Source organism: Archocentrus centrarchus, chromosome 15 (genome assembly GCF_007364275.1).
Source record: "Archocentrus centrarchus isolate MPI-CPG fArcCen1 chromosome 15, fArcCen1, whole genome shotgun sequence".
NCBI lineage: Eukaryota > Metazoa > Chordata > Actinopteri > Cichliformes > Cichlidae > Archocentrus > Archocentrus centrarchus.
The window spans coordinates 10,604,796-10,624,984 of NC_044360.1; the positions used below are offsets into that span (position 1 = coordinate 10,604,796).

General features: G+C 39.3%; 1 protein-coding gene across 1 annotated transcript in view; it reads right to left on the minus strand.

Moving 5' to 3' along the window:
• Window positions 1-20,189, minus strand: part of arid5b (AT-rich interaction domain 5B) — a 76,310-nt gene that overhangs the window by 8,744 nt on the left and 47,377 nt on the right. The window contains exons 5-8 of the mRNA XM_030748227.1: window positions 12,312-12,469; window positions 10,531-10,810; window positions 5,513-5,565; window positions 4,379-4,476 (exon numbers count right to left, since the gene is read on the minus strand). Of these exons, the coding sequence (XP_030604087.1) occupies window positions 4,379-4,476; window positions 5,513-5,565; window positions 10,531-10,810; window positions 12,312-12,469 (589 nt within the window). The remainder of the gene's footprint in view (window positions 1-4,378; window positions 4,477-5,512; window positions 5,566-10,530; window positions 10,811-12,311; window positions 12,470-20,189) is intronic.

Genomic DNA, 20,189 nt, shown 5'->3' on the forward strand with positions numbered 1-20,189 from the left:
CATTAGCTGCTGCTGCTGCTGCTTGCAGTAAATGTTTGCCATAGAAGGTGTGAGCCAAGACTGCTAACTGTTTAAAATAAATGTGTACTATTCTGCATAAAGGACCACTCATGTCTTTCAGTCACTCAAGTATTAATACGCCATAATATCCACAATATGTTCTCTCTCGCTGCCCTAAAGTGGACTGAAATCTCAGCAAGAATGCCATTAATTTAACTTGCAACACTGAACCACTTATTAATTTCAGTAGACTTGAATAGATTCTCATGCAGTCGATTGCCTGTCACACATCAGCGCTGTAATCTGTGATTTCTCACTGCCAGCAGGGGAAAAAAAAAAACCTCAGACCTTTTGATTAAATTCCACACATAAAGAAATTAGCCGATATTGTGATTTGTTAGATCGCTGCAAAAAAAAAAAAAAAAAGAGAGGTTTTTATCACTGAATGCTCAATAAAGCATTTGTCTTGGGGAAACCATCTAGCTCTCAGATGTTAAAATAGCTGCCTGCTATTTTAGTGTAAAGAACATGCAGCTCTTTGGCTGCCTTCCCCCTCTAGCTGAAGTCCACATTCTGTGGAAGTGTCATGGATATACAAAGAATTTGGCCATCCTTCTGATACAGACAACATGTTGAGACATTATTATAGTCTTAAGGAATGCTGAGAGTAAATACTATGTTCTCATATTGCAACCCTCTATCTCTCTGCTGGTTTGGTACCAAAATAGTCAACCATTTTTAACTTATTAAAATCAGTCTCTTTGTTGTTCTGCTTCTTTCAGGTTTATGAATAAAAAAGCAGGGAGAGTATGAAGGTGATAGTCCCTCCACGCCACTTCTTACTGCAATCCAATGATACCCTCTGCTGTAGAACAATAGACCAGAAAAACTGAAATCTGTGTTTGGGCTACAGCATTAGGAAAAGTGTAATGCGCTATGTCTGATGTACTGCAACACAGCAAGGACAATGCAGAGAGATTCTGATGAGTTCAGGATAAAATTTACAAAACAATCCTGTCTCTATTTCTTTTTCACATATTTGAACCCCGTGGTATTATACGGTAATTCTCAGTGCAAGGACTGACTCAAGGTTTCCTAATAATGTATTTTTATATCTGGAAAGCAGCTTCAGTGAATGCAGAAGAACATCGATACCAGGAGGAATGAATAAAGGCTGAATCAATAAAACATCTAGTCGACTAAAATTGGAACTGTCGTGCATCTGTCTTAAAAGAAACACATATCTGCATGATCTGAGCCAGAGAATATTTCACAGACTCTATATACAGTGCATCTGGCAAACAGCCATTACTTTTAAAGATGAAATGATTTAATCCAAAAAAGAAAAAAAAAAAACCCTCATCTGCGTTTTCTGCTATTACCCCAAACCTCAGAGTTTTTAAATAGCAAATTATTCTAAATTGCTTCTCTGTTGCCATGGATATCCCCCCCCACCTCAACCTCCCCCTCCAAATCCCCCCTCCCACCCCAATACCAACCCCGTGGTGCAATTACATTAGAGTGCCAAGGCATGGTGAGGTATTAAAAATCTGTAACAGGCAGAAATGAACAGAGATGGTGGAATGTGATGTTTCTGTAACAAGAGATCACGTAGGAAACCTGGAAGATTAAATATGTAGGAGCTGTTAAAAGGCGCTGACCTGTATAATGAAAGAAACAGCATGAAGTGCAAGGCAGGGAGTGGAAGAGAGAGAGAGAGAGAGTGAAAGAGAGAGAGAGGAGGGAGAGCAGGGAGAAAATGGCACAGCACAGAAGCAAAAGGCAGTCTATTTCAAGGTTATTGATGCCATCTTTTTCATGACCTCATTTTTAATTCAGAGCGCTGGGCCCTGACAGCTAATCTCGGGAAACGGTTTAAATAAATATCATTAAAGCTTCCCCGTAGCTGCAGCGGCAGACCTTGGCTTGGACATTTCTACATTGATTTTTCCCTGCGCACTAATGAAGGGCGCTCTCTGACTAAACAACAGTAACTTTGAAAATGACAATTAGCTGAGGTTATCTCCTGTTCAATTCCAGCTATGTAACTCTATTTCTACCAGTGATTACCGCCCGCTCCTGGACAGCATAAATATAGTGATTATGCCCCTGGCTCCATCTTTCACAATAACATCTCCTAGGAAACCATTTCATATGATTTTACCATTAGGGTTGTAAAGGGATAATGTGTATAATTTAAAATGAGCGCTGAATGCTTGTGGATATTCACAGTCTTTAACCCAAATAACACCAAGACAGCCAAGAATATCCACTTAATTGAAAGCAATTATGTCCTGAAATATTGTTTCCTTTTTTCCTACTAGCTGGAGACTTTTTATTTCCTGCTCTACTCTACTTTGGCCCACTGAGACAAATCAAAGTGATCCTTCTGAGAGAAGAGGAAAACATAGGTGTTGTTCCAGTTTGTTCACTGTACATTCTTCCCTGTGAAATATATTTCTGTAGCACGTTGACTAATGATTAAAGGTGGAAACAAAGACGCCTCTGGGGAACAAACACATACTTCAGTGAGCCCACAAACAGCCTCATTCATCATGCAGAGAGAATGGTCGTGTTTGCTGAGTTAATACAATGAAGCTAATTGCCCTCCAAGCAGCCCAAACACCAAGGCTCAGCTAAAATTATTCCCCTGAATGGAAACTTGCTCAGCTTCAGCTGATCTCTGCTTCTCTCTCTCTCTCTCTCACACACACACACACACACACACACACACACACACACACACACACACACACACACACACACACACACACACCGTCAACCCCACCCCTCCTTCTTACACCTTCTCTCTGTCAGCCTGATATTCACTGCAGTGTGTGGATATTATTGCTTTGTATTGATTCAGCATTATTTTCTCTCAGCTGCTTCTCGGTGGCTGGAGAGGGAAAGGCCAGCGCAGCAGCAGTCACACCTCAGCGCGTCCCACAAATTCGTCCTACACCCCTTTTTTTTTTTTTTTTTTTTTTTACACCTTACAGACAAATGAACAATATAGCTTTACTCCTGGCTTCAAAGTAATTGCTACACTCTACAAAATAAGGATGAAACACTTCTTGGATTCTGACTTTTGCAAAAAAAATAACCAAAACAAAAATAAAACTTTTTTTTTTTTTCCAGCATCATCTCTGAAGCCAGAAATTGATAGTCATGTCTATTATTAGTAGAAATGAGGAACTCCAGTTTGCAGCAGTTTCCTATTTGAAGTACTGAGAAACAACTGGGAACGCAGCATAAACACTGGAGGCATCCTTAGCTGAACATTTAGAGGCACATTGTCAGCTTGTCTACAAATTCAACACCTAAAATAATACACTCTCACAAATATGGTTTTGGAAATTTCCTGGAGGAACTGCTCTGGCCGCCACTGCCTGTGCTTGCGAAATCGCTTACAGCACGCAATCTTGACACAATATGAAGGTGCCTGGCTCCCTCATATGGTACTGCTGGCATATTGCTGTATTACTGACAGGTGTGTGTATTTGCTGATGCATAAACCTGCAGCAGCCAGAGGGATGTGGAGAGGGTCACAGGCTGGAGGAATGACCTGTTTCATGAGCGACTGGTTATCTCTTGCTGGGAAGATCGTATTTGGCATTTGTTTAACCTTGGGAAAGTGGGCGTGTGTGTATGTTTGTGTGTGTGTGTGTGTGTGAGCAGCCCTGCATTACCCACACAGCTCCCCCAGGATCATATCCATATGCTTGCTTAGGTTTTGTAATACCATCTGAGTGATTATAATGTGGAGGTTGAAAATGCTGCAGTATCACACTGAATGATTAAATGAATACATTAAACTGGTGTTTTCATTTTATCCTGCAGCTTTGTGTGCTTGTAATGCATATATAGTGGAAAGCGGAGTGACTGCATGTGTATTCATATAGGTCAATTAATAATTCAAAACTTTGCTGTTATTTTGAACTTTTTAATCCTCTTTGGTTTGTTTGTATAGCAGAATGAGTGGAGATTACAGTATAATTGGTTTCACAGTGCCACACAACTGATCAATTAATCCAGGGAAAATAACCGAATCTCATCTCATTGCGAATTGATTTAGGTCCATAGGATAAGGAAGACATTTTTAAATACAATTACAGCTACATGCTTTAACAATGGGAGCCAATAGGGAATGATTTGCAGACTACCCCACTGCTGCAAGCACTGCTTTCCATGTGTACATTGACTTTCATCGAATAAGATCAGTATGTGTCTTGCTCCGTCCTGATGTTACAAGCAAAGCACTGTGAAAGTACATTTGATGCAGCTGTGAAAGAGTTTACCCACTTGAGACGATGCAGACTGTTCCACATGTGCATGAATAACAATGTGTCATACATAACTGCTCGAAATAATAACTCACCTCTCGTAGTGTCTCCGTGTGCATGTGGCGGCACTTGTGCTGCTGGGGTTGCCGCCCAATTCATCATATACATGTTTCCACTGTCTGCGGACTGTGATCTGGAGGGATGGACGAGAATACAGAGTGATAAGACAAAAAAGACAAAAGAAACAGAGACAGAAAGGATAAAAATAAGACTAAGAGTAAGAGGAATAAATAAAATAATAAAAAACATAAGTGGTTGACATCATTTCAAGGTCTTGGGGAGCTGATGAGTCATCATGTTCCAGTTATTGAATCCTCAACACTCAATTCTCTAACATAATAAGCTCTGTTAACATCATGCAGTCAGTTGTTCCTGCTACAAACCCTTATCCCATAACAGATGGGAATAACGGACGGGCTACAACACAAAACACAAAAAAATAACGGCTGCCACAGAGCCAACAAAGCCATGACATGAAATGTGAGATAATCAGCTGCAGATATGAGGTTTTTAAAAGGATATGAGCCCCATTTATATGAGCTGTATCCTGTTTACGGCCTGGTTCGGCTGTCTGTTTGGACGACATTACAAAACTAGCAAATGAAGAAAAAGGCATGAGCAATCCACTTGACGACTTAATATCAAACATTGACTTCACTTTGGAAATACGTAGCGCATGAATAGTAAGTGAATAAAAGGCAGGTAAGGCTGCCAAGTTAAATGCCTCATACACCCTTATTTCTGACTCACTCTGGCTGTGTGTGAACTCACATATAGTACTTGCACACACGTGGGTATGTATGTGCATTTCACTTCATCCCCAAATGGGAAAATATGAGTGATTTAACCAATTTCCTTTTGACCAGTTTAGAACAGAGGAACATGTGTTTTCCACTCCAAGGGGGTTTTGAAACAACAGCATCATTTCTGCTAAAAGTGGCTCTGAGCAAAACTTTCTTCTTGGGAAAACAGTGACTGAGCTTAAGGGGTAAAAGCAGGGCGGAGAAATAAAAGACAGGGAGGAAAGAAGGGAGACAGGTTGGAGGACAGCGTTAGGGGGAGAGACAATTTAGAAAAAGTGTGGATTTTTGGAGGGAAACAGAAGGAGGGTGGGGAGGGAGCGTCACGGAAAAGCAGGAATATATATTGCCACATGTGTGAATACTTACCAACTCATATCCTCCGAGTTTCTGAGCAGCATGAAACATAGTCCAAAGGTTGACTGGGAGAGACAGAAGACAAACAAAGCAGTTAGGATCTCTGGGAAAGGACCTGAGCTGAAACACATGATGTCATGTACAGTCATTACACAAGAGAAAAGGAGATGAATATTAATCTTTTATTTAAAAGCAGCCATAACAAAATGTAAAAAAACAAAACAAAAACAAAAACAAAAAAAGAGGTGCCATATAAGTTGAAGCCATTTGTTTAGGTAAAAAGTAGAAGTAGTCTTTATGCACAATGCTCCTTTTCTGGGTGCTATAATTTTATATATTACATTAATGGGTTGTTAGTACTATTGCATCAACATGTAAGAAATAAAGCAATAGGCAACTTTTGAGAAGCTGATGACAAAGTCTAAAAGCACCAACAGAAAGTATCAGTTCAATAAAATGCAGTTTAGCACTGAACCATACAGAGCACATATAAATGAATGAAAGTACAGATTAAACAATAAAACTAATGAGACAGATTGAAGACAATCGTAATTGCATATTCCTGGACCGGAGCTTTTCATCATAATTTCACACATAACAATTCTGCACTCCAGGTAAAAGCATGCAAATGAACACTGAGCACTTATACAATCATGGCTATGTGATAGAATACAGCATATGCTTCATCCTGACAAAGATATGTGTTAACCCTCAGCTGCCGCCTGCAGGTATGAATGAAAACCATTAAAAGCATCAAACGCTTGGCAATATGCTCCAACTTCTGTTTGAACTAATGCAAATTCATTTGCATTGATTTTCCCATGCAAATACCCCATGACAGGCCATATCAAAATACAAGTCTTGTGTAACATTTTCCTAAAAATAGCCACGTAAGCTTTCAGAAAGGCTTCAAATGGCTGTCTGTCTTTGAAAGAAAATATTTCCCACAAACAAAGAACTCACGAGTTCATTGGGAGAATTTTGTGCCAATGACATTTGTATTTGCTTTCTGTAACATCATTGTTTAACATTTTTATATGAAGGCCTATAAATAAGAAAAAGAGGCCTCGCCTGGGGAGAAATCCATCAAAATTCAATCTGTGCGTACACAAAGCCTTGCATTTGTCAAAATGACATTTTCCTATCTCCGCATTTGACAGCATTGATTTTTTCCTTCCCTCCTCTCTGCGACCGTTGTCAATGCACGGGTGGAATAACAAAGGGAACTGGGTAGGTTTTTCTGTTTGAACTGAGCACGCTGGCGTATTGTGCTTTCTGACTGTAGAAACAGAAAGATGGTCTATTTAACTAGCTTGTTATGCATCGACTGTAATTACTACAATAGCACACGGGACTGGGAGGGAACAGGACACATAAAGGAAATGAGAGAACATGCCTTTTCTTAGATGTCTTGTCATTAACAATTTCTTTTCTTAATTCCCCTCTATTTGGCAGGGGCAATTATCACTGAGATAAGGATGACAAAACAGGAACACAATGCAGCCTCAATGACACACCGATGGCATGGCAATTAGACAACAAGGCTGAAAGAAGGAGACAAATTGGAACTGATGTTCACAATCACATGCTGATGCCCGAGCGCTGAAGCACACAAAAAAAATTTCACATGGAGACACGCACACACGCACTTACCAGTTAATCTTAGAGATCAAGGGTATTCACAATATACAGTGTAACCACTTTTACTCTTGTTTTATTCCTCCTCAATCCACATTCACAAACTCACAATTATCTATCTACAATCTCTTGTGCAGCCATGCAACTTAAATGGCAGCAGAATAAACTGCAGCCACACTTGGTAGCTGTTTTCTGCAATTCAAGTGCTAATGTGCTCATAGCCTTTTAAATGATTGAGGAATGCTAAACTGAGTCACCTCAAAGTAAAAATAAAAAAGCTGAAACAGTGAGTTTAGGGCTAGAAAGATCTCTTGCAACTAATCAGTGGTTCGTTTAAAAAAAAAAAAAATCAATTTTAAGGCAGAAATATAAAAAAAAGTATTATTTAGGTACTCCGGTCTCCTCCCACAGGCTAAAGACATGCACATTAGGTTAATTGGTGATTCTAAATTGGCTGTATCAGCCCTGCGATAGACTGGTGACCTGTCCAGGACGTACCCTGAAATGTGCAGATTTGCTTTTTCTTTTCATCCATCCATTCAGTCCATCCATTTTCTTCTGCTTAACCAATCAGGGTCATGGAGGGGCTGGAGTCTATCCCAGTTGCCATAGGGCGAAATGCTGGGTACACCCTGGACAGGTCACCAGCCTGTTGCAGGGCTAACACAGTCAATCAATCGCACTCACATTCACACCTATGGACAACTTAGAATCCCCACTAACTGCACGTGTTTGGACTGTGGGAGGAAGCAGGAGTACCCGGAGAGAACCCGCGCAGACACGGGGAGAACCTGCAAACTCCACACAGAAAGGTCCTGGCCAGATGGTGGATTTGAACTCAGGACCTTCTTGCTGTGAGGCAACAGTGCTAACCACCGTGCCACTTTTTCTTTTCATTTTACTAAATATACTAGCAGGGAGAACAAGGCAGTTAATTTAATATCACTTTGGATACTGGCAATCAGTGTTTTGTTTTTTGTAATTTCACAAATGAATCACTGATTAACTGGAAATAGAAATAATTTCTAGATTAAACCGAGGAACTGTTCCTTTCCACTTTCAGCAAAAATAAGAAAAATCTTCACCCTCTCAAATGTAAAGACATCTTGTGCTTATCTTGACAGTAAACTGAATATCGGGTCGACTGGTCTCAGATGAGCACCTGTGCTCTAAGATGTTTAATTCATACAAACCTTGAAGTGAAACATGAATTCCGCATGAGAGTGAGGCAGGAAAACAAGTGGGTGCTGAGCTAAACCAGCAATATTAGCATTTCTCTGTTTAATATAGGTTATGAGTCATTCGAGGTAAAGGCAGACCGACTGAATTTCGGTGGTTAGCGGTCATATCTCTTAGCCAGACTATAAAGCTGCACTATTATGGTCTTAAAGGTAAGACTCTACAGCTAGAAGATGAGGTATAATACACAGAAATAGTCTATGCTCAGGCTCAGATAGGGTTTTTTGGAGGTGAGTCAAATGGATATTTTAGTTATCCAGCCAACAAAGCATGGGTAAGTCTGGTAAATCAATCAACCATCTGTTGCTTTGTTAAACTCTGGAGAACTTCATAAAAGATTATTACTCAAATGCAACTGAAATAACATAATTTCCATTTCCATTTCAGGAAAGTGAGCTCTGATCTTTTAATGCATTTGTAGCAGGTTTAAAGAGAAGACTATGAAAACGGCGCCTGATTACATCTAAGGGTTTGTTGTATTAATTATGATGTGTTTTTCTTTTTTTCCCACTCCTCTTTACATGTGCTGATGTGCGCTCGCTGCCAAGGACGAAGTTTAAACAGCATGATTTCACCATTTAATGAGGGCCTTGCTTATGATGTGTCTGGTTTTGAGATTCAAAGCATGTACTGTATGTAAAACAGTTGGCGCGTGGACCTCGACTTTATTCTGAGCTCAAACTGAGAAATGCCAACTAAAAGTAAAGTGCGTTGGGTATGTAATTCTCCCTACGTCTCTCTACGTCTTCCTCACTCCCTTTTTATATCTCCCGCAACCACAATGACCTATTTAAGCAACAACATGTCGGCAGTCAGGATGACAGGACTGTCAAAATACCGCAGTGAGGTTAGCAGAGTCGAGGCGACCACAGCTTACCTTCATGTAATAGTTTAGAGTAATGAGTTTTACTATGCTATAAACCGTTACTGTTACATTCAATAGACATGTCCCCTCCCCTCTCCTGCCTCTTGTTAATTTGCTGGCGTTGTCGTGCTAAATTCTGATCTGAATGACTAAATTCTCCTTGGTTCCTCTGATATGAATGCAAATGTTATGTCCTTCCTTGAATAAAGTCTGAGCATGAACTAAATCTGAAAACCACAGTTTGAGAAGAGAGCCCACATTCTCATGCGTCTTGCCTCGACATCAAACACATAAAGCAAACACACTTTTTTTTTTTTACTTTCAAGGGACCACAGCGTGCCCTTTTTGATGCTTAGGTGCGCATTTTTTTCTTCTCTGTCCTGTGCACACCAAGTGCAAGCTAAGCACCCGACCTATATTAGAAATCTTTCATCTCGGGCCGACGTGTTTCCCATACATGTGATGTTCTTTTAACACTGGTAGAGGACGTTCTTGGCCTTCACAGGAAACCCCTTTGACAAGTGTGAGAAGATATTCTCTCTTTATATAAAAGCCAGCCAAAATGTGCTCTGACAGGAAATCTCTTGAGTCTTTTACTAACTGCTAGACATAATTTTTCTCAACATAGAATATTAATTCTTTAGTTTATTATCACCACAGACTGATTTTGGTTTTTTTTGTTGTTGTTTTTTTTAAACATTTTGGCAGCAGTTTACATTTTGAGGTATTAAAATAATGCCTGTCACATATAGGAGCCCCTGAAGCTCTCATACTCTGGATGGATAGGAGAAAGTCTGCCCCTGACTAAAATGTAAGTTTCTCCTTTGATCACAACAGGGGCTCTGCATAAATAACATGTGGTTAGAGATGCTGATTAAAGTCCGTGCAAGGTTTTCCCCTGTCTATCACACCAACATGTATGACTTACACAGTGCACTTTCACTCTGATAGTTAAACTGTAATTTGAGACATATACTTGTGTTTCTTTTCTCCAAGCACACGATATTTTAGGGTTCAAATAATAATGTGCTTTCTTTTTTCTGTGCAGGGAAATTCTGAAGAGGTTTTGGGGCTTTTTTTTTTTTGCTTGTTCCTACAGGTGTCTTTTACTTCAAATTTTTTTAATCTCCTCTCAGCCTGCTAACATTCCCCAGTGGCGATGTTACGACCTAAATTTTCAAAATAACTCCTGTAAAATGTATCCGCACAAATTTTTACTATCAAGTCGAGTACTCCATTGCTTCAACAATGCCAGTGAGGGAATAAGAGAAAAAGTTGTCCTACTCACTCTGTTTGAAGCCGAGGAAGGGGATCCTCTCTATGGGCGTGTCTCTTTCTTTCATGTACTTGTAGAGCTCTACTAAGAAAGCCTGCTCCTCTGCTCGGCTCTCCTCTGATGTTTCCTCCTCTTTCTTGTCCTCTTTCTCGCTCCTCTCCTCCCTCTCCTTTTCCTTCTCCTTTCCTCTCTCCTTCTCCTCAGATGAAGATTTCTTACTGAGGCCAATGGCCTTTTGTTTGGCTGGTGTGGTTATTTTTCCATTGGGTACCGTTTTACAGTTGGGTTTGACCTGCAAAGAGAGAGTGTACAGACTCAGCGGATGTATTTAGCAGAAAATTAAACCCTTAACGAAGTGTTATTCAAATGATGTCAGACAGCTTGTATGACATTTGTTTGGGTTTAAGCACAAATAAATATTCCTAATAGCCACAGAGGAACCTCTCATTGATTATCAATGAAGCAGCTCTTCTGGTCATAATAGATTAGGCACAGATAGATTTGACTCCAGCTTTGAGAGAGAATTGCTTGTATTGATTTAACTGTCCAAGGTCATAGGAATAACAACTGTGGAAGAGCTTTTACCAAAGATATTTCCTTCACAATGAATATTACAACTAATGTCAGACAATAAAGGAGTGCAGAGGTACAAAATCAATATAGGAAATCAAAATATCAATGAAAATTGAGACCACTAAACTGATTTCATCAATAAAAAAACATGACAAAGATCTACTAATGGGACTTGATGATCTTTTTCTTGTTTCCAATACTAACTGGTTTCCAGTTTCCTTCGTCAACTAACGTGATTTCAGAATGAGTCGAGTGGTTCTTGATGGCGCAAACTGTTGTGAAATTAAAGATAAAACATCCTGTTGTACTTTAAGATTATACTGGACCTGGATAGAGGTTATTATGTATTTGGAGGATGAGAAAAGAGACACAGGCAAGAAGAATACCTCTCAACAAAAGATACCATAATATCATAATCTATCAGCAATGAATGAGTCAAGTGAAATCACATTATATTTAGAAATAAGTCAAACATGGAAGCACAAATCAGATAATCAAATAATCATTTTTAAATATTCTGCAATTCCCAAGTGTCCTTACTCCACCTATGTGGATTTATGACATCCCTTTGCACTACAGTGTATGTATATTGTACAGCCAAAGTGTGTAACAGACCTGCAGACTAGAGGATACCATGTTAGTGTCAATTTGCCTTGCCTTGGTGTGAAAAAACAGTTTTTTCTCCAACAAAGTGCAAAGACATCTGAAGTGGCAGAGCAGTTCCTCTCAGTCCGCTCAGAGTCATGTGAAGGACGCTCTGCAGGCAACAGCAAACAGCTTCCCCACCATTTTAACTAAAAGCTGATAAATTACTGTCTTACTGAGTCTAACCATAACAGTTTTCTAGCCTTTTCTAGCTTCCTCCAGGCCAGTCTGAAGAATCCAGGGATCAAACTTTCAACCCTGTAATTATAGGACAACATAACTCAGAATCTGAGTCAAAGCTGCCAAAATACAGTTCTAGTCTAGTCTAATCTATTAGGGTTATCTCTGGAGCATTCATGCAGGCATGTATTTTGAATGCCTATGTGAGACAAACGGTGACACTGACGAGGCATCCTCTAGTGGACTGTTTAGTCTATTGCCCGTGATATCACAGCAGGTTTATATGGCAACAGTTCTCCAATTTCTTTATTCTTTTGTTTGATTTATTTCGTTCAAAGAAGTATTTTTCTTGTCCCAGCTGTGAATATTCCCTCAGGGAAAGTAACTTATCTTACCTTGGTTGTACTTTTGCCCTCTGGACTGCAGGGTTCCTGTGCTGTCACTGCTGTTGAACCCTGGGTTGACCCTGATGACCCCTGACCCTGACTCTGGGAGTCCCTCCTCTGAGAGATGGACAGCTTCTTCTTCCGAGGTCGCCCCTTCAGGTTGGGAGCTGAAGGAAAGGGAACAATGACAATTAGATTTATTCATTTAAATGGAAATTTGTGCGCTTGTTAAAATCACAGAGTATTTCCACGTCTTTGTTGCCAACATCTAATTCTTTCATAACAACATACTATATTTTACAGACAGAACAAAAAAAAAAAGGCTCAAAAAAAGAAAACCTTTTAAGCCCAAGTATGTATTTCCTGCCTGGGAACATAGAAGGAGGGTATGACAGGAACATTTATAATCAGGGGAAAGGAATTTCACAGGCCTGCTAGCCTGTAGCTAATTATTTTTAAACTGGATTAGTGCAACATTGTGCTGAATGGGGTTGCAGGCTGCCAAATTGCTCCAATGTGCTAGTAAACACGATCCTCAAGTTCACTCCCAGCCTATAAGAGAAACTCCATTTTAAATTCAGACAGATGTATTTTTAAGATTACAGATGAGGGCGTCGTAACAGTCAAGCAGTTAGAATAATAATGAAAATGACAGATGCTGGTTAACCGAGAAACCCACAAAAAGGAAGAAATTTTAAACAGTCGGTATGTGCTAAGAGAAATATTTCACACAGATGCTTCAAAAACATAGCTTGTATGTGTTTCTAACCGCAACATATATAACATAAAAATGCTTTGTCTTGCTCCCTCCCCTCACTCCATCATAAAAGATCATAAATAATTACACTGTACTATGGCACATCAGATGTACTGATGATCATGACTCTATTTTTGGTCTCTCTCTCTCTGGTTAGTCTGCTCATGTCTTAAAGCTCAACGCTGTTAATTAAAAACACATGAACCTGCATGATAGGAGCTCTTTGTTTGAAAGGCTGGCAGATATAATTGCTCAGTTCACATTACACACACAATAAAGTATCTAAGCCCTACAAGTCCTTTGTACACCCACGTTTATGTCAACCCGCAATTGTAATGTAACTTTTTGGCAGAGTGACTTGCCTCCTCGCAGCAACACAAACAGAGATAAGCTCAAAGGGGAGGGAAAGGAAAACTTCAAATAATCTAAGTTCAGTCATGTAGTTCTCAGTGTCGACATTCTTTCTTTCCATCTGCAATGACAATTAAATCACATCCAAGGTTGTTCTCTGCCAAAAGGACTCTGTGATTATTTTTGTCGGATCAAATTCCCATCAAGAGAATGTTACAATAACACCAGAGCTGAATAAAACTAAGAGGCAGTCATTAAAAGGGTAAAATGATCACGACTCAGCAACCCATCAATTCATGTTGTTATTTTCACAACCGCTACGCTGTGGAGAAACAGCACAGGGAAAATTCCAAGGACATTTGTTGTGCATTTGTCATCTCTTTGGCACCAAAAAAAAAAAAAAAACACGTTTTCAGCGCAGTAATCTTTACTTAGAAAGCGCTGGGTGTGTTCCTCCCTCCACTGTTTTCCCACTTTGCTGCTTATTCTCCCTCTTTTATTCAGGCAATTAATAACAGATCCTATTGTACTATTTATTGACTTATGTTTAATTTTGAAGGCACACACACATAAGCCACAGAATATCACAGTGTATTTAGTCTCCGCCAAATTGCAACGCTTAGGCTTTGTGTAAGTACAACAAGCCATATATATATATATATATATATATATATATATATATATATATATATATATATATATATATATATAAAGTAAAAAAAGAAGCGGGAAGGTTTAAAAGAACTCACTGATGACTATAAAAAAACATTATCTCATACAGAACAAATATAAAATGACTGATTACGAGTGCTCTCAGGTTTGAATTCAGATTAATTCCCTAACATGTGACATCAGATTTAAACAAACATCGCAGGTCCGAGTGAGGTCACACTCTCAGCGCAGTTCTGTTTTTAGTCCAATTGCCCCCCCCCCCCCGACACCCTACACTCAGTTACATAACCTGCCTGTCTGTTTACATTTTTCATCAGGTCAAATACTGCTGTGTAAGAAAAAGCTGCAATTACTGCAAAACACTGCTGCATAACACCCTGTGACAGGGCAGTGAGCGAGTCTAAATTCATTGACTTATTGACAAAGGCCAAACAGAGCAAATTTAAATCGAGCAAGCAGATGCTGCAGACAGGGGTTAAATGGTGCATTCATGTATTTTTGTAAACATACAGAAACGAGCACACAAGGTCAAGTAAAAGGAATTTTTCTGTGCTGCAGAAGAAGTGCTGATCTGTTCTCCTCGTGGCAGAGTTGCATAAGGGAGGAGTCATCAGCTTTAGAATAACACAAGGAAAATAAAACGTGGATGGGCTCTGTGCAGATCGATTTTGTCGAATGGAAACAAAGACATTTATAGTCGGTAGAAAAACAAAGGCAGCATCACAAGAAGATGATTTTACAGCACCCTGGGAGATGTGGTATTTTTAACACTCTGTGGGCATTAAGTGTTTTTGTCAATGTACTAGAAAAGAACGAGATCATTTAAGAGCACACTTCCCCTCTGCAAGTCAAATATGGGCCTTATAATCATGCACCAAAAATGGATGCTGACCAAGCTTCCCCTTCAGTTAATTATTTCTTACTCTGTGGCTTTCTGCTTATCTGGGACACTGACATGACTTGGAGACATGACTTGAAGTGACCAGAGGATTCTTTCCTAGTCCTTTATGAACCCCTAAGGCATACTGCTTACACATGCAGACACACAAAATCACCAGTAAGACTACAGAATACAGACACACACTGCTGTTATAGACACACACATATACAAAAATACATATAGATATATGCAGGTAAGGGGTATTCCTATCATGTCTTGTCACAAAGTACAACCTCTTGAGCCACGAAAGTGGAAATGACTTCAGCACAGAGACGCACAGGATGACAACTTGATCTCAGGATGCAGCTGAACGCTTTTAACAGATTTAAAACATTGTTCTGTCTAATAATTTCTACCCCCTCAGATTCAATTAGACACAGCCCTGGCACCTCTGTTTCATTGCTATTCAGCTGATGTCAATGATAATGAAAAACTCATTAGAGACAGCTCAGGAAGGGTTCTGATGGTTCTATGCATCAACAGAGGCGAGCCACAGGGAACCACAACAAAATGGACTGATTGATTGAGAGGCTGCTGTGAGTAGAGAGACATATCAAGCCGACTGGAGAATTCAAGTGATGGATGTCTTAGTTGATAAAGCTCACAAAGCTGACTGAAAAAGTGCAATATCTGCATGCTCACTTAATGAACAGGAGGGTGGCTTCATAGATCCTCTTTAAAGTAGACGGACAAATGATCCTGCTGACGGCCTGGATGGGACAAATAATTGTGTTGTGCCTGTTTTTTTGTATTTGTTTGGCAAACTGAAATTAAAGGCTTAGAGGGTATAAAAACACTTTGATGTGCTTTACGGGATTAGTGGCCAACTCATCCTTTCATTTGGCACTTTGGAGTAACACTTATGACAGAAATAATCACTCACAACTACAGATGTGTGCAGCGGTTTCCTAATTTTAGCCACACTAGCAATATGGGTTAAAAGAATGGCAATTTTGGTCAGCTGGAAGATCAGTTCACCACTCTGGCACAGATGAAACAACGCAAAAAAGCAGCTAGATAGAGGAACATTTTTTTACACAAACATTCTCGGCTGTCAGACTGTGTGTCCTGAAAACATTGTGATCCCTTGAGCTGTAAAACAACCATTAGATTCACATGGATAACTTTGAGTGAAAGTCTTCAACAACTGCATAAAGTTTGGTCTAGGCTAGATTTTTAATTTGCAATTATCGCAGTCAAAAAAGACTCACAATAAGACATTATAACAATATTTATAGAAAATAGATTAGACTCAAAGTAAAAGTGCACAGAGGTGGCAAAAGTATCAGAATTGAGTATCTTAACCATATTACCATAATTGTACAAAATCATACAAAAAGAAAAATAACACTATTGTTTTTTTAATATTAGTATATGCTCATGCTACACTATTGAACCATCTGTGATTTAGTCCATTGTTAGGTGGTTGCTAGGCAAGATGATGGCATAATATATCACGCATTGTGAAAGTTTTTGTGGAAATAAATTACATGTAATTGTCATGAAATTAGAATGACAGAATGCTTTTCTAACGTGTTACAGTTGCAGAAACCTTCAAATGGGTCATTTTAGTCCATTTGCAGGTGGTTGCTAGGCAACATGATGATAATGATAATATCTGACATAGATAAGAACCTGTGTACCAATTTTGGTTGCTCAACTCCTGATCGTATAGGAGGCGTTTGCGGGCAAACAAACAGTCTTTGGCAAGAAGACAATCACATACATACTGACACAATGTCACCTCTTCTTACTGCAAATTTACGGTTATCATGACACCCATAGTATAATCCCCCCACCCCCAAGCTTTTCAAATCAGAATTTTGATTCAATATTTTTCTCAATGACCAAAAAATTGTAATCCCACCAGCCTAAACTGCTCTTTAAACCATAAACATTTATACTATATGCGGGTGATAGCATTTGGATGAAAGCACCACTGTAACTGCCTCAGGGAGCCACACGCAAGGTTGCAGGCTCACGTTAATTTACAATCGTCTTTATAATCATATTATGCAAATGCACAATGAGGCTGTTATAAATGTTGATCATTCATTTTACTGGCATTTACAAAGGTCAAGCTGAAATAAATCACTTGTAAAAGTTGCTGAGAAATACTACAAATTATCTAAAGATCTGTGAGTGGATTTTCTTTTTTCAGTTCACTTTTTGTCGTCTATCAATGTTTAGTTTTCTCTTCAGTGTTAGTCTTTTTAATTATTACAGTGTGGGTATTATTTATCAGGGGAACATTTCATGACCAGCACTCACCTAGTATTTGTTTTTAATTTTGCTTTGATATGATAACCTTGCTTAGCTCAGTAAACAGCATTTATTCAATTGCAAGCAAGTAAAATGATAATCTCTCTCTAGAAGTGATGACTGTTCTGACATTTGAAACAAGAACATCTGAGAGTTTTTAATACTCCAGACAAACTGCAACTGGGGAAAAAATGCCCCATTTGCTCTTTCGTGAAACCAGACTCCCACTCACGCCTGTGCCCAACCCCTTAATTCTACAGCTTAACTACGTCTAACTTCAGCTAATGGGGTCCAAGTTCAAACAAAGAGGAAAGCGAGGATGAGTGAGGTATCACAAGAATGAGCAGTGTAAGGTGAAAAACATGTTTTGACATATTTTGTTGTCTTACTTGGTTGCAAATTCACCAAAGGCCTGACACCCACTCAGCAATTATCAGAATAGCTCGCAGCCAAAGGTAACATTCGTGTTGCAATACAAGGCCTTGCCTGTACAGTACAGTATGTCCCCCAGGATAGAACACAATAAAATGCAATTTTGAAATTAGAATTAACACCATTTATGGGCGAAATTCTTTCCTTGGTATTTACAACCTTAATGCATGGGTGATATAGCCAAAATGGCAGCATGGAAAGCCAAAATAAAATTATGTAACATCCTGCTGATAAACCTCAAAACGCAAACAGATCTTTAGAGCAAATATAGCATAACCACTCAAGTCAGTTTAGCAGCGCAGAGATATTGACAAGTAGAGTTATGTTCCAGATCTTATAATCAATATGAATTCTCCAAAGAGAGATCCTCCAGGTCAATTAGTTCAATAAGTCACTCCCTGATGAGTTACACAGCGAAGGTTCAGTAAATTTAAAGGATTTTTAACCAAACACACTGTAAAATTGTGAGAGAGAAGAGATCTATTTGTGCAGGTGAGGAGGAGTACTCCTCGGGGAAGAATTTGTAAATGAAACTAAACCTGTGAATACGCCCACACTCAGACAAAGGAGGTCACTCAGGTCTGCTATACAGGCTTACAATGGTGCATTGGAAATTTACCACAAGTTATAAAACATAAAGCACCAGGAGAGACTCTCCTTAAGCACGGAGCAGCTGTATTTCCATGTATATATAAAAAGATGCCACTGGAAAAAGGGGAAGTTTTTTTAAATGGAAAACAGAAGCAGGCTTAGAGAGTTAAGCAAAAAAAAAAAAAAAAAAACTAAACATGACTCATAAGGAACAATAATAGCACCTGTCACAATGCAAACAAAATAACCAAAGGTTTAAAAAAAAAAAAAACTCTGACAAATAATGAATAACACATGACAAATCATGATACAAAACACCCTCTGATCCAACGCTCGAGACACAGACTTTAATCTGTAGAGCAGCGGAGCATTAAATGTGTGATCAGTGAAGTGATATTACACTTTGGTTGAACATTTTAACTCCACTGGAGGCACAATGAAGTGACAAGGGAGGCTCCAAAGCAGCAAGCCAACAGTACCAGAGAGAATAAAAAGAAAAAAAATAAGGCAGCAATGACTGGTTCCTCAGCCAGCAGTGACAGGCGACCACGTGTCTTCACTATATGTACATCAAAGATCTCAGAGGTTGGAGGGATTTCAAGTACTTGTGTTCAAGCACTGCACACTTCTGACCACACTTTCTGAGAAAAACTCATGTGAGCTTATGTTTCTTTCTCAAGCTTATCTCTAATACCTTGTCTGTTGTTCCCTTGGTATTTATGACACATGTTGCGAGCTATTCAAAAGGTTCTCTCGCAGAATGCAATAACACCTGAGCACATTTGTGCTGTAACCTGCTGCACACGTCACTGCTGCTTAATACAAATTAAAACAAGAGACATTTGCCTTTCACACCAGCAATAAATCAGGATGCGATAGATTCTGTTTTACACGAAATACCACTGGGTATTCAAAAAACACACATTCGCCACCCACACTCGCTGTTTTGGTTTAAAAGACTCGCTTAAATCTCTCTCAACACTGTCCTTCATCAGAGTTGGCTTTAATTAATCCCACACACTCCTATGAAAAAAAAAAAAAAAACAAATCAAAAGAAATTCTGATTCATATCTTCAATTCCTAATTGTGGCTGTGGGTATGGGCTGCAATGACTTTGCACTCACAGCCTGCAGAGATTCAGAAAATACAAACAGTCCTGCTAATGATTTCACACTATCATAATAATTTAAAGGTGATGGTAAGGGCTCAAGAAATGCATCAAGAGAAGGAGAGAAGGATTGAAATACCTTTACAAAACCTTTGTTTTACGAGGCGACCAATCAAACTAACCAAACACAGATTTCACTATGTCACTGCCATGACGGAAACCAAAACAACTCTGTTGATTTTCCTTATGTAAAGCAGCATTAGATGCTTCCTCCTCGCCACGATTATGCTGCTGACTGGAGCTACCGTCACCTTTCACATACTAACATCGGGCACTTTTGACTTGCTTGTAATTCTCGCTTTGTCACATCTGACAGCAGAGCTATTCCTCTGTTCCTGCGCTCGGGGCACGTTTGAGCTCAGAGTCATTTGAGAGACACTGGCAGCACAAAAAACAAAAAAAAACTTTAATGAACAGTAATACTTCAAGCATCTCCATCGGTGCAATCATCAAAAATTACACAATGCGCCCACAGAGTGAGCGAGTGTGCGTGGGTGGACACAGTACACTGTTTTTATTAATCATCAAAACCTCCGTAGGTTGATAGATGATACAAGTGTTAATTAATTTCTCATAAATATACAGGGGGAAGATTATCATTGATAAACTGCAAAACATTTCACAACACAATCCAAGAGTACAGCATTTCATATTAGGTCAACCTCAGGGGGATTTCACATCAGTAATACTGAAATATTTTCATCACTGCTATTG